We start from the raw sequence: 13823 nt of genomic DNA, 5'->3' as shown, positions 1-13823 counted from the left end.
ATGTTTGGAGCTCAAATCCCCCTACAGCCAGCCTATCCTATGCTGACCATTGTCCCTACTGTGTCCTCAGCAGTGGCTAGCAGTGGCTGGGGGAGGATCAGCAGCAATGCAGTTATTTCTAAAGTAATTCAATTCTCTCCTAAAGGAAAGCACTGGGCTGATGGTGTTATGTAAAAACTGGACAAGAGGGGCTGGACACCATCAGCAATCCCAGCACAAGGCCTGCTGAGCATAGCCCTTGCCTCTAGGTAACTGCTTCCAGCTCCACTGGGCTCTCACAGAGGCTCTTCTCCATAGCTCCTTCAGTTGCTCCTAAGCTCCTCCTTTATGCACATTTTGCTGTACTTCATCCCCTAAATGAGTGTAAGGGGTAAGAGTAGATTATCATCTCCTAGTAGATGAACCAGACTTCATGGAGCTCAAGGCTTCTCAACTGGCCTGAGACAGTTTCGTTCCCTAACCCTTCTGTCAAGAGACACATGCTTAAAGCTTTAATTCACTACGCAAGCTGTGTTGTGGGCTTTTTTTTTTTTGGACAGAAACATTAAATAAGAGCATGAAAATGGTTCTATGCACTGCAGACACTAATAATAATATGAATAAAAAGCATCCACTGGATATGATAGATTAGTGCAAGACTGATGTGAGCTGAATAGCTCTACGACAGTGCCCAGCACTTTAATCATAGTCTCATAGAATGGTTTAGGTTGGAAGGGACCTTAGAGATCATCTAGATCCAACCCCCCTGCATGGGCAGGGACACCTTCCACCAGATCAGGTTGCTCAGAGCCCCAACCAACCTGGCCTTGAAGGCTTCCAGGGATGGGGCCTCCTCAACTTCCCTGGGCAACTTGTTCCAGTGTCTCACAACCCCCATAATGAAGAATTTCCTCCTAATGAGGAAGTCAGAGGGGGAGAGGGACGGAGAGGGGTGGGCAAGGAAAAGTAAGGGGTGGGCAAGGGGCAGACAAAAAAGGTCAAGGAAAAGCAAGGGGCAGGCAAGGAAGGTGAAAGAAGGTCATTCTCCTTCATTAAGGCAAGGAAGGGCAAGCAAAGAAGGGCAAGACTAAGTAGACTCGGTGTTCAGAGTAAATTTCACAGCTATCCTTGAAAAATCACTCCCTCACTACCCTTAAGAAAATAGCACATCATTGTCACTAAATACAAATCTTGTCTCCTTGGCAGGTAGGGAAGAGAGGCACTACTAACACTGCCTCATGTTGTTCAAGGCACATATTTTATCAGTTTATTTTTCCCTTTAGCTGTATGACAGGTAAAAAAGATACTCATGATGCAGATCTAGAAGACTTTCTGAAACACTATCAATTTAAGCTAGAGCCCAGTCCCATGGTGCACTTCTTAGACTCTACTCTTGAGAGAGCTCCAGCAACAATTTGTGACACCCAGGCTTGGTCCTGTGTGAGGCTGTTAGGTGTGGAAGGGGACAGAAATTTGAACAAGGGAATGTGTAACTGATCTGACTGGTCCAAGGCCAGGGAAATACTTGGAAGTGCACAAGGACCCTATTTTACATCCCTTGTGCATGTAATACATCATCTAGACACTATGACAACTTTACCTCCAAGTTCAGATACCTCAGTAGAGCTACCCCGGTCTGCAGGGGTGGTGTGTGCTGGTAACCTCCACAACCCCCAGTGGAAACTGTTCACCTGAAAAGCAGCAGCAGAGAGCAAGTTTGCTGCAAACAGTTGTTTGTCTCTGCACTGTTGTGAAGACTACAAAATCTTCTCTACAACAGTTTGGTCCTTCGTTCCCCCATGCTGCTGAATACAGGTCACTACTTTTTCAAAAATCATGAGATAAGCAGACACAACCTACGGCACTCGTTAAACTCTGGCAGCACAACAGTGGCTCATCTCATTGCCTGAGGACCCTGCCAGATGGCATCTGGCTATCATACCACTCGCCACTCAGACTCCAGCCTGTCTATGCATAGCAGCAGAGGCAGGGAGCTATGCCCACTCGGCCTCTGGCTGTCTTATTTTCACATTGTGAAGGTTATTACCAGCAGAAGCAACTTAAAGCAGCTGTCAAGAGTTCAGCATTCAGTTTTCCAGCATCCGTTCAGAAGAACAGGGGTGCTGTATTAGACTGATTCAAAACTTTCTCTTGCCTATCTAGAACTGCACTTGGTGACACAGGACATCTCTCAGTACTTTCTTTAGCAGGCACATATTTGCCACTGTCTAGTCTTTCCCAGCATTTAAGCTAAGATTGTCTAAGAACAGCCTTTCAAATTTCATGGTGGATTTTAATTATTTAAATAAGCATTCTCCTTTTGTTCAGAAAATATACAGCTCAGTATACGTGCATCCCCAAGAAAGGGTTAAAAAACAACCAGACCACACCATCTTACTCATTACGCAAGTTGTGAAGAAGCACAGGAAAGTGAAATTGCTGCCACTCCATTATTTCCACCACTTAAGACAGGCAGGAAGGTTATGCTTCTCTGAGCTTCTTCATTCACTGTTTTATGAAGCCCTAAGGCCTCGCTTGCTCTGTGAGAACTTACTGAAGCAATGTGCCTATTTTTGTTAAGACACGTGGTTTTTAAAATAATGTGTAAACTCAAGCATTCATACAATAAACAGCCTAGGTTGCTGACCTGACATTCAGACTGATTACTTGTGAGAAATGACAGTCACCATTCTGCAATTTTTTGGCTGGCAGAGGAAGAAAATAATTTGAATTTCAATCTGATTGACTTAACCCGAAGATGATGAATATACAAAATAAAAGTAACACTAGTCAAAGGCAGTGTAAAATAGAGGGCAAGATTAGATTTTGAAGCACTTTTAAGAAGATGAGAGTTTGCAAATCCTAAAAATGCATTTAAAAAATAAAAAGAGACCAACATTCACAGGTTGATAAACCTTTCCTGTCTTACCCAGGATTTACAACCATGATTTGCTGTACTGCAGAACAAGTAATGCTGCAGGATGAGAGATTTCATTGCCAAGAAATTAGAACAGGAATTGGCAGTGACTTGAGACAGGTGAAAATGGATATTTTACCTATAAAAGCTCAAGTGTGCTCTGCATTCTGCAGCCCAGACAGACCACATGGTTTTCTCATCAGTTCTTTCTGCTACACTGGAGCACTTACTTTTAAATGAACTCTGTCCTGCTATCAAGCTGCTAAGCAGTATAAAAATGTATTCCACATTTCCCATTAGCAAGATGACGCATTGCAGAATACACAACAGGAATCCTCAGGGAATGCTTTGGGATTAGAAGTGAAATAACTGCACAGATGGGATTGTTGGGTAAGGGAATTCCCTCTGCCCCATATAGGGCTCAGAACATTTAAAGCTTTTACATCAATAGGCAAGATGAGGCTTTTTACCTTGTACATATTTAAAATACAGGCAAAAAGACCTGACATACTTGAAAATATGAAAAGATAGGACAGTTATAGAGATACAGATACTGCTGTTTCTCTCTTTTTCTCTTAAGTACCAAATATTCAATAACTTCTAGGGAAGCTGAAGAGGTATGCAAACATATGAGGATAAGGACAGAGTTCTTATGCAAATTGTCAGAAACTAAAGATGAGGCCCTGTTTCTCTCCTTCATACTAACCTAAGATTGAACCACATTTACTCTCTGGATATACTCATACTCTCAACCATCAGTGGTTAAAAATCTAGATTTGTTCTCTGACAGATCACAAGAGCTACAGCAGTGTCTGCTGTTGAGAAACAGGTTACAAAACCTGTAAAGTCAATAAAGCTCCCAGATAAGTCCTCTGAGTGTTTACGGGAAGACACTGCGCTTTTCCATCACAGCCTATCTAGTCATTGTTGTTCTCAGCATCAAGAGATCAGGTATCGGAGGATTTGCAAAGGCACAGAGGGCAGCAAAGTGCTAACTCCAGCTGGACCTGACTTGTAAACCCCCCCCATCTGACATAAGCCAGTGCAAGGTTTTAGCACCATAGCACCAAGCTCATTGTTCAAGTATTCAGGTTTCTCTATACATGAGTGGGTCTAACCATCATTTTGATACTTGGATTTTGAAATGCTTGTACAGATCTTATATAGGAATCTGTGAGCCCCTTTGTCACTAAACATCTCCGTGCTGATCAAATATCCTTTGTTACATGTTTAATGTCTCCTTTTGATTGTAACAGATCTAGCTGATTTATGAGGTAAGTATGGAGTTCCAGAACAGAGTCAGAGCTTGAAAGGTCCCACCAAGCACACCCCTGGTGCCTCCCAGTGGGGTCACTGCTGACTGACACTTGCCTAGGGTGTTCCACAGAACCCCAGTGATGCAGGCTCCACACAACCTCTACAGGCAATCTTTCTTCAGTGTAGCACTATCATTTTTTTGCCTTTTAATAGGGAACATGGACTTGTGTTGCTGCAACTGGAAGCCATCATGTCTAGACCTATCCACCACAGACATCATTAACTCCTTCTTCTAAGAGCCCCTGAAGACTCGGACTTTTTTCTCTCCTTCAAGGTACAAAGAATTATATTCTTTTAACCTTCCCACAGTCCTGCTTACTATGCCCTTAGCCATCCTCAATGTTCTTTATTAGGCTCCCTCTTGTTGTTCTCCCATTTTCTTGAAGTATAATGCATAGCAACAGACAGAGTTTAAAGACAAGGCTTCGCCTATGATCACAGAATTGAAGGAATCCCTTCAGACATCTTCCAAGCTTTGCTGTCACTTATACATCACAAGATGACAACTTCTTTGCAAAAGCATGCCACTGTATATTCATCTCCAAAAGCCACTGTTTCCAAGTCAGCTTATAGCCATAAAAGACCAGTAGTAAGTTATCATTTGGCAGATGGCTGCTAGCTGGAGATTTCTGCCAAGTTCTGCATGGATTCCCCTACATTCCATGTGCACAGAATACAGGACCATATTAAATGGTCTACTGCCACACAGCATTAATTTGCTCACATCTCCTGAAAGCGTACATGGGGACCCTCAGAATTAACAGGCTAAATTCTGTACCATCCACATTCCGTGCATGAAGCTAACTCTTTGAAAACTAATAAATAAAGGCTCCCTCTGCCTCTGCCTATCTTCTCGAACCAGACTTCAGTCATCTCAGTGGTTGACTGGTAACTTTTGACAAATCCTTTACTAATTTAAAAAAATGTATGCTAAAACACTTGTTCATGGAAACATTCACAAATTTATTTTTCTACCGTATCTTCTGCACCAAGCACTTCAAAAATATTAGTCTCTGCAAGCTGTCTATGAAAAAGCATTAATATTTCCCTGATCAGATGGAGAAACCTCAACTAAAAGAGAGGTTAAGTCAACTGCATAAAGACAGTGAGTTAATGACAGTTTGATATATCAGTATCTTTCTTATGCTAAACACATTTATGTAGAACCTGCAGAGCATGGACAGTTGTATAGTGATTTTCCATCCACAGCTATGTACAAAATTTGTTTGCTCCTTGATTAACAGGAAGCAAATATTACACGGAAAGAACAGTACTAAATACAAAATGCACACAACTGATCACAAAGTGCAATCAAAGTCTACAAGGAGAGCACTGTCCTTCCACATAGTTGACAGCATCCCAGCCCCACAAAATACATGACTCTGCATAGTCAAACAAGTAAGCTATACAGACCCTGCCAGATGAAAACACAACCTTCCTAAGCCCTTTGGTTTGAATCTTACCTTTCCACAAGCCACCATGGACAGAGCAAGCTGGTACCAGAGGTGAAATTCATCAAATGCAAACTTCATGGCTCTCTCTAAGCACTGAGAAACAAATGGTGGGAGAAATATCAGATTTTTTTTTTTAACTGCTTTTGTCAAGACTGCTAACTGGCTCAGTAATCAAATCAGAGGAGACAATCTGTTGTGGTCCAGGACCCACGTGATTTTTTAATTTTTTTTTTTAAATAATGACATCATTTTCATATTTTCAGTTAACGGGGCTTGCCAGTATACACCATCACTTCAAATCAAAACTACTGTGTTCAAGTGTCTACATACAAATTATTGTAATGTCTCAAACGGTTCTGTGTACATTTCTGTCCTGTGCTGCAATAGGTCTGTAGCTGGTTTCACTCATTGCCAAGTCGTGCCCTTTATTTTCACCTTCCCCAAAAAGTTACGGCAAAGACAGGCTTTGCTTGCACGTTTCAAGTGGAAGTTTAAGCAGAAGGCAGGAGCAGGTACCTCAGAAAGCATGACATACTGCCCTCTTCTGCCCAGCGTGATACTGAGGAGGTCGTAGACTGCAGAAGCATCCCGGAGGCTGACAGCTCGGTCAACCTGCTGCTCTGGGGCTCGGCTGATCACTGCGTCCCGGTTTGCCTGTGCAGAGACACAAATGGAGCATCAGACCCCAAAAGGGCAAGAGAGAACCGACTTCTCCATAGAAAGTTCCACCCATCGTCCATGGCATTTTGTTTAAAATAATATTGAGAGTTTTCATTTAACTCACCTCGACATAAGGTATTTTCGTAGTTCCTTTTTTATCCACATGAAGCATACTCAAGAAGCTAACTGTACATACAGAAAAGAACTGCTAGAATACCTCGTCTGGATTTGTTTCAGACAGTTAAAGCATTAGGAAACAGACCTACCAGATCCCATTTCCTCAATAATTAGAAATTCAAGGCCATCCTTAAACCACATTCTTTATTACTCCAATTGCCTGCAACTGTCAAAACTGCTTCCATGGTTGACATTTTCTTCTGTGTGTGCACCTGATTTCTTCCCAATAGCATGTGGTTTTGGTCTTCTTCTCTGCTAGTCTCTTTTTATTTTTTAATTTGAGCAGGTTGCCTTAGTAATCAGATTTGCCTGTCATAAATTTAATGCAATTAGAGGTGTGGGCAAGGCAATACCAAGTCGTTTTGGTTTGCTGTTTTTTGGTTTTGTTTTTGTTTTTTTTAATACCTAATCAGTACTAATTTTGCATAATCTATCAGTGCATTGCTCTGCCTAGATCAAAAAGAAACACTACTTTTGACAGAAAATTATCAGGCTAGCAATTTGCGAGGAAATCCCAAAATACCTTATGTCATAGACTCAGATTTACCTCAAGATTCCATCCTCTCTGTTTTCTGAGCACAAAGAAGAAGATTTCAATCCCAGAGTAAACGGAACAGTGCCACTGATTTTTGAACTCAGAAGACTTCACCCACACTGCCCAACTTCTGGGAGAGGTAGTGCTGGATGCCACTGAGCTCTAGCACTGACTGACAGCACAGATACAGCTGAAAGGGGTGCAACATCAGACATTCAGGTCTAGACATCTACAAGATCAGAAAAATTAGAAGACTGCCAGCAGTTTCACCTGAGGCAAAGACAAAATACTCCCTCCCTGAAGCAGAAAGGTTATGAAATCTATTTTATAATACTTACTCCTGTAATCTTACATTTATTTCTTTCTAATTACAGGGAGATTTTTTTTTCCTAAAAAGGTTAAACATGGGAATTAAGTGCAATAAAAATTTCCTGAATATGCAGCCCTTAAAGCTGACACATATTTCATTATGATTAAGCTGCAGCTGTTTCACCATGATATAATCTGTGTAAAGCCCTAGTTCCAAGCACTCTTCATCACAGCCTCTGCAGCCCAGACTGCAAACACAATTACTTACAACTAACACAATCACAACCAAGAGCTACACGGTGACTGCAGTTAAAGGCAAACTGTCAGGTCAGACTCAATCTAAAGTTTGTATAAATAAACTTACACCAACTCTTGTAGCCACAAAAGTATCTTCTTTGGCATGTTACTGCTAAAGATGCAATTTGTGATTTTCAAAAATAGTTCAGAACAATAGGTTGCATGAGAGAATGAAATCAACTTCAGATGAAATCCTACAACCTGAGTACAGAAGCACAGATTGTCTACCTTTATTAGCAGAACTAAACAAATAAGAATAAAAAAGATTGGATTGTTTGGATTTAACCCAAGACTCCTACTTTAAAAGGAAAAAAGGACTTAAAGGCATACACAGAACAATTCTGAGATTGCTACTTTAGAGAGTTAAAGAAAAAGCATATAAAGAATCTTCCTTATTGCCAAGTGAATCCTCCTACATACATAAAACAACATTAACTTTTTTTTTTTCAGCACTGGTTACATTGTTATGACAATTGTTTGTAGAAAATAGCTGCTGAGATAGCACCCCCATGCTCTGTAATATCGTCATCAACCTCCCATTACAGTGACCCAAAAAAGCACCAGGCTACAGCTTTCCATCTAGTACCAAGCAAGCTATAATTTTTAAGTGTACACATTAACACAGAAAATTGGTAAGAACTGGTGAGTGCCCATTAATGTCTGCTAACAGATACTGGTACTAGAGGGAAGAACATGCCCAAATACTGGAATAAGAAAGAATATGAAACATATTATAAAGATGTAACCTTCTAAAATTGCAGTCATACCAAACATATCATACTTTGCCTAAGTAGACAGCAGTTAAAAACAACATATGCATAGGCATAACTAATATTCTTTCCAAAAAGATCATAAACCTGCTTATTTTGTTCAAGCTTTCAAATCTCAAAGCTACAGAAGGCGTCTACAATCGATCATTCCCTAATACTTGCATGCATAAAAGTTGCCAATGAGCAAATTCATTGTAATTTCTATTCCAACAATTTTTTTAATATTGAACCTATTTGTAATTGCTAATTCCGGCTGCTCACAAAAATCAAGGAGTTCTCACCTTAACACAGAGATATAAAAAACCTCAAAACCAAAAGGCATAAACCTCATAAAAAATTGACTGAAAGCTAGCAAGAACATGGAGAGTCTCTAATGCAATAATGTAAATCATTACTCCAAGGTTCAAGGTATCATTTCCTACTGCAATGTTACACACAAAAAGGTAAAGAACGGAATGTGAATCAGTATTTGTTGAAATAGACTCAAAGAAGTTGGCCTCCCTCTCGCAGGAGTAAGGGTGCTGCCTCCAGATCACCACAGACATTTTTTTTCTTTACATTTGTTCATGTTTTTGTAAACTTCAGAATGGCAGTAAGAAATCCTCACAGTTGCTGGTTAAGTACAGGAGTAAAACAGTTGTGGAGTTACTGCAACACGACATACACCAATTCTGTTGGATGGAGAATTCTACTTACTTAAACGTACATGGAGAGAGCAATTAAATTTTGCATTTGCAACTGCATAAATTCTAAGCCATTTACACCAGCATTTTTTTTCAATACCTGTGGTTTCTGTTGTTTCAGACCACTAATTTTCCTGAGCACAAATAGAAAAAGGGTTATCTGTAGAACACTGATCTCCAACCAGTGTATCAATCACATAAAGCAGCAATTCCCAGTTTGTCCTATGGCAGCATTACTTCCTCCTCCTCCACTCTAAGCAGCAGTAAAACACAGCTACAAATACATTTTCAACACCCCCAGCATGACTCTTCCCTTTAAGCTGTTCCCATTGTCACAAAGACATGCCTCACAGCACACAAACGGGATGCAGAGAGATGGTGACTCATATCATTAGGAGAACCTCTGTTCAAGGCTGTTGTGTGGGATGGGGAAGGTCACTAATGCTACCAGCAGAGTTTCACCATCAGTTGCTAGCATAACTTGCATTAAACAGAGCAAAATATACAGACAATGCTCCTTCATTTGAGGTACTCCCAGGTAACGGAGCAACCCATAGGTGCATCATATTTTGTGGCCAGCAGGTCAAGGGAGATTCTCCTCCCCCTTTACTCTGCCCTAGCAAGACCACATCTGGAGCACTGTGTCCAGTTCTGGGTTCTCCAGTTCAAAAGGGATAGGGATATCCTGGAAAGAATCCAACAGAGGGCTACATGGATGATTAAGGGACGGGACACCTGTCATATGAGGAAAGAGACCTAGGGATGTTTAGACTAGAGAAAAGACTAAGAGGGGATCTTATTCATGTCTAGAAATATCTGAAGGATGGATGACAAAAATGGGCCAGTCTCTTTTCAGTTGGTGCCCTGTGATAAGACGAGGGGAAATGGCACCAAGCTACAACATGAGGAGAAATATATTTACTGTGAGGGTGATGGAGCATTAGAACAGGCTGCCCAGAGAGGTTGTAGAGTCTCCTTCTCTGGAGACTTTCAAGACCTGTCTGGACGTGGTCCTAGAGGACCTGCCCGAGGTGTTCCTGCTGCAGAGGTCCCTTCCGACCCCTCTGATCTGTGCATTTTGGGATGCATTAGACACAGTTGCCTGTGCAAGCAAGTAGCTCAGACATGACACCAATCATATTTGGGCAGATAAGGCACATTCTGTAAACAGCACAGACTGAGGAGCAGACAGGACAGCGAGCACCTTCAGCTCTCCCTTTTTGCAGCCCATGGAAACAGGCCACCTGCATGCCACACACATCCAAAAGGCTCCAGGACAGGCTGGTACCCCTGTGCTGATCCTCCCCTCAGCCATGCTGATGTCTCTGTATCATGCTTGAAGCCAAATTCAGGTGTTCAATGTGATGGGGCACAGAACCACCTGGGGTTCAGCTGGGCTTCTAGGTCTGGCTCCAAATGGCAGCAATATATATACAACAGCATGGTACATTCAGACCCATGCTGGTTCTGACAGCCAGATCTGCCTTTCTGGGGATCTGCAGTTTAAGTAACAACCCTGCTGAGCTACGGACAGCTTGTGCCTTCCTATCCACATATACAATAATATACTTACCTACAAACTAGATGAGCCACCTATACAGGGAGGATTTGCTATACATTGATGACCCCAAAATTACAGCTTATTTATGGCATGTTTATTACGCATAGAAAGGAAGAGAGCCACCACAAATCCAAACAGCCATTACTTCAGCAGGTATTAATGCACGCAGTTACACTGCAGAAAATTAAATTTTACCACAGTCCAAAGATGTGCTTCCTAATTAAATGTCAAGCAACCATATGAATTACAACAGAGCATATTCCATGTAGCAACCCCTTCTCACAGCAATTAGTTATGAAGTATCCTTTAATTGCTATATTTGAAACATGGCTCCCCCTGCTTTTTTTTTTTTTTCAAAAAAAGAAAAAGAAAGCAATTAAAATCTTTAATGAGTGCCTGCTGCCTGCCCCCTAATTCATGGGCATTCTAATGTTCAACTTGTGTCTCTTCATAATAGACGTAATTGCCAGATCCAATGCAACCCATCTATATAGAACAGCAGTGTGTTTTACAAAGTGTACTGTAATAATGTAATTGGTGCGATTCAATATTAGCATTAAAAGAGAAAAACAAATGCTATGTGTTTAAGATTGACAACATGCCTTTGAAATCATGCAATTGATGCCTTTACTGCTAAGAGCTGGGAAACATTTAGCCCGTGCCCTTTGGCTCTCCATTCTGGCTGTTTTGCCTGTACTGCCAACAAAACAAATTCTTTGCAATGACAAGGACCCACTCATGTGGAAGAAGCTACTGACTTCTCTCCTAAGTTGATGATCTCTAGGCAGCACTTTAAGGTTCCCCTCACTAACATATGCAAAGAAAATATTCAGTGTTGACTGTAAAGCTGCTGTGAAATTGGGAAGCAGGTGAAACATGGAGGAAATACCATACCTTGGCTACTCCCAAACTGCTCCTAGAGAGATCATGCAACTTGCTCTATTTCAGACCAGAAGCACAGCAAATGAAAACTTACTGCCTTGTGAACTGTGTGGCATCTATCTCATTTTTGATAGGCAACAGATCACAAGTCACTGGTACTTCGTTCAGATGTCTCAGCAAAATAGCCCATTATTAGTGATTATCAAATATGACCATAAAGATATATCTTATCTCTCACCAGGTATGGTGAGGAACATCTGGAAACATCACTGAAAGAAAGACAGACCTATCCCCCAGCCAAAACAGCCTAACAACCCCATACAAAAGAAAGAGAGGGAGAAAGTAATGAAGTTTGTTTATGTATACTGGCTTGGGTAATGAAATCACATATTTGCTATCAATAATCTGCATTTAGAAAGCTATTTTCCAAGAATTTGCATCCTCCTTGCAAATTCAGAAACAAGACTTCCTACTGCAAAGCAGAAGGAAAAAAGCCCTGTATCCTGTCTCCACCAACTCGCATTAGATCTATTTATTAAAGAAGCAATTAATAGAGGTGGTGTCTCTCCTCTCGTAGTGCACATCTCACAGTGCACCTCTGCAGGTCCCAAACACAGCTTTGCCTTGCAGACCAGTTAAAGAGGCAGTCAGGCTTGCTATCCTAAGTGCATGGTGGGCTTTGGCAGGAACCAACAGAGCAGGCAGTCCTATCCCCAGTTGTCTCTTTCAGCTGCCATAGCCCTGTAGCCCTCAAGAAAATACTTATGGTCATCCAGCTGTTGTATCATCACTGGGCTTTGTGTCATCAAAAAAACCCAACAAAATCCTACAAAAGCAACAAGAGATTCTTGTCCTTTGCCAATCCATTTGCTGGACAGCATTATTTTAAGAAGCTAGGAACTGCAGAGTTAACTAGTTTTAATTACTTCTGTGCTTAAGAATACAAGGGTTTAATCTTCTTCCATTAAAGGCATGCTCACAGCCATGAGTTCGCTCTCACCCATAAAAAGAATAGGACAAGCCCCAGTATCCTGCTTCCCCCCTCACCATCTGTTCTGTGCTCTCAGGCTCTCCAAGGTCAAGTTGCCTTTAGGGATTCAAATCAGAGATAAGATGAAGCTGACATTTCTAATCTTTGTTATACACGCAAAGAACTTATTAGTTTTGGATACAAGGAGCTTCATTTTCAGTATGAGTGAAGTGAACAGAGCCCAAAAAATTAATCCGTGTTACCTGGTATGTCTGGTGAATCACACCAGCCAGAATCCCCAATTGGAGAAGCCAGCATTGCTAAGGGCTGAATAAAGGGATTTTATATTGTACACAGGATCTCAGGTTCAAGAAGGCAAGGTTTCTAAGTGTAAACAAAGAACTCTTTTTCTTTCTTTTTTTTTTAACCTCTAAAGTTAACACAAAAAAGGAATAGCAAGTGTTCCATTCCTGGCTCTGAGAAATTTCTGGGGCAGTGCAGTCAACTTGGAATACTCCTGAGAATAGTTATTAAAATAAACAAAACTGCAGCTAAGGGTTAGTCCTGTCAAACCTCCCTTGCCCTGCAGCACAAAGCACCAGAGTCCCTGATGGCAGAACCAGTGCCATTCCCGCTGGTAGCGTGATGCAGAGAAGCCACACTGCAGCAAGCCACAGTATGCCCTTGGTTCTCCTCACAAACACAGTGCCACTGGTTTTGAAGGGTTAAATGCAGTAAGAAAAAGGACTAGTGGTTTAAAAATAGGCCAGTCCATTTCTTCCAACATGTGATACGAACACATCATTCTACCACAGCCTTAGCTTGGTAAGGCTGTTACCAGCTGGCTGTCTCCTTGGTCTGAAGGAGTGCATTTTCCTCCTCTCACAAACACAGTGCATCCACATCATAACTCAGGCTGTGCATAAGGCATGAGAATTTAACTAGGAGGCCACAACCCCCCTAAAGACAGCCCTGACTGTGGGTAATCTTTAGGCTGCCTGATTTGTTTCACTAGATTCCTTCATGAGAACTCTACAGCCAACCACTGTGACTAAGTAACAGCTGGCACAGAGGAGGAGCACTTGCCAAATTCAACAACTGGGATGCTTTTCGTTGTTTACTGAGATGCCTTAGTTAATGAAAATAGGTTCTTATTTTCAACAGAACAGAAAGAACACAGAATCTAGCTCAGAAGACTGCCATCAGGAAAGAGGCTCTGTAAGTGTTAATGTACCCACAGAAACATCTTCAAAGCTATGAAAGAGGCTATCATGTTATTTGTCCATTTGAAAAACTTTTACATGCTTAGGCT

The 13823-nt window shown here is 41.5% G+C and overlaps 1 protein-coding gene across 3 annotated transcripts in view; it reads right to left on the bottom strand.

Annotated features, from left to right (window-relative positions):
- Window positions 1–13823, bottom strand: part of TTC7A (tetratricopeptide repeat domain 7A) — a 177603-nt gene that overhangs the window by 123937 nt on the left and 39843 nt on the right. For all 3 annotated transcript variants that reach the window (XM_051616042.1, XM_051616041.1, XM_051616043.1), the window contains 2 exons: window positions 6184–6321; window positions 5677–5760 (listed from right to left, as the gene is read on the bottom strand). In XM_051616042.1, the coding sequence (XP_051472002.1) occupies window positions 5677–5760; window positions 6184–6321 (222 nt within the window). The remainder of the gene's footprint in view (window positions 1–5676; window positions 5761–6183; window positions 6322–13823) is intronic.

The sequence above is a fragment of the Apus apus genome, chromosome 3 (genome assembly GCF_020740795.1).
Source record: "Apus apus isolate bApuApu2 chromosome 3, bApuApu2.pri.cur, whole genome shotgun sequence".
Taxonomy (NCBI): Eukaryota; Metazoa; Chordata; class Aves; order Apodiformes; family Apodidae; genus Apus; species Apus apus.
This window is presented reverse-complemented; position numbering and strand designations above follow the sequence as displayed.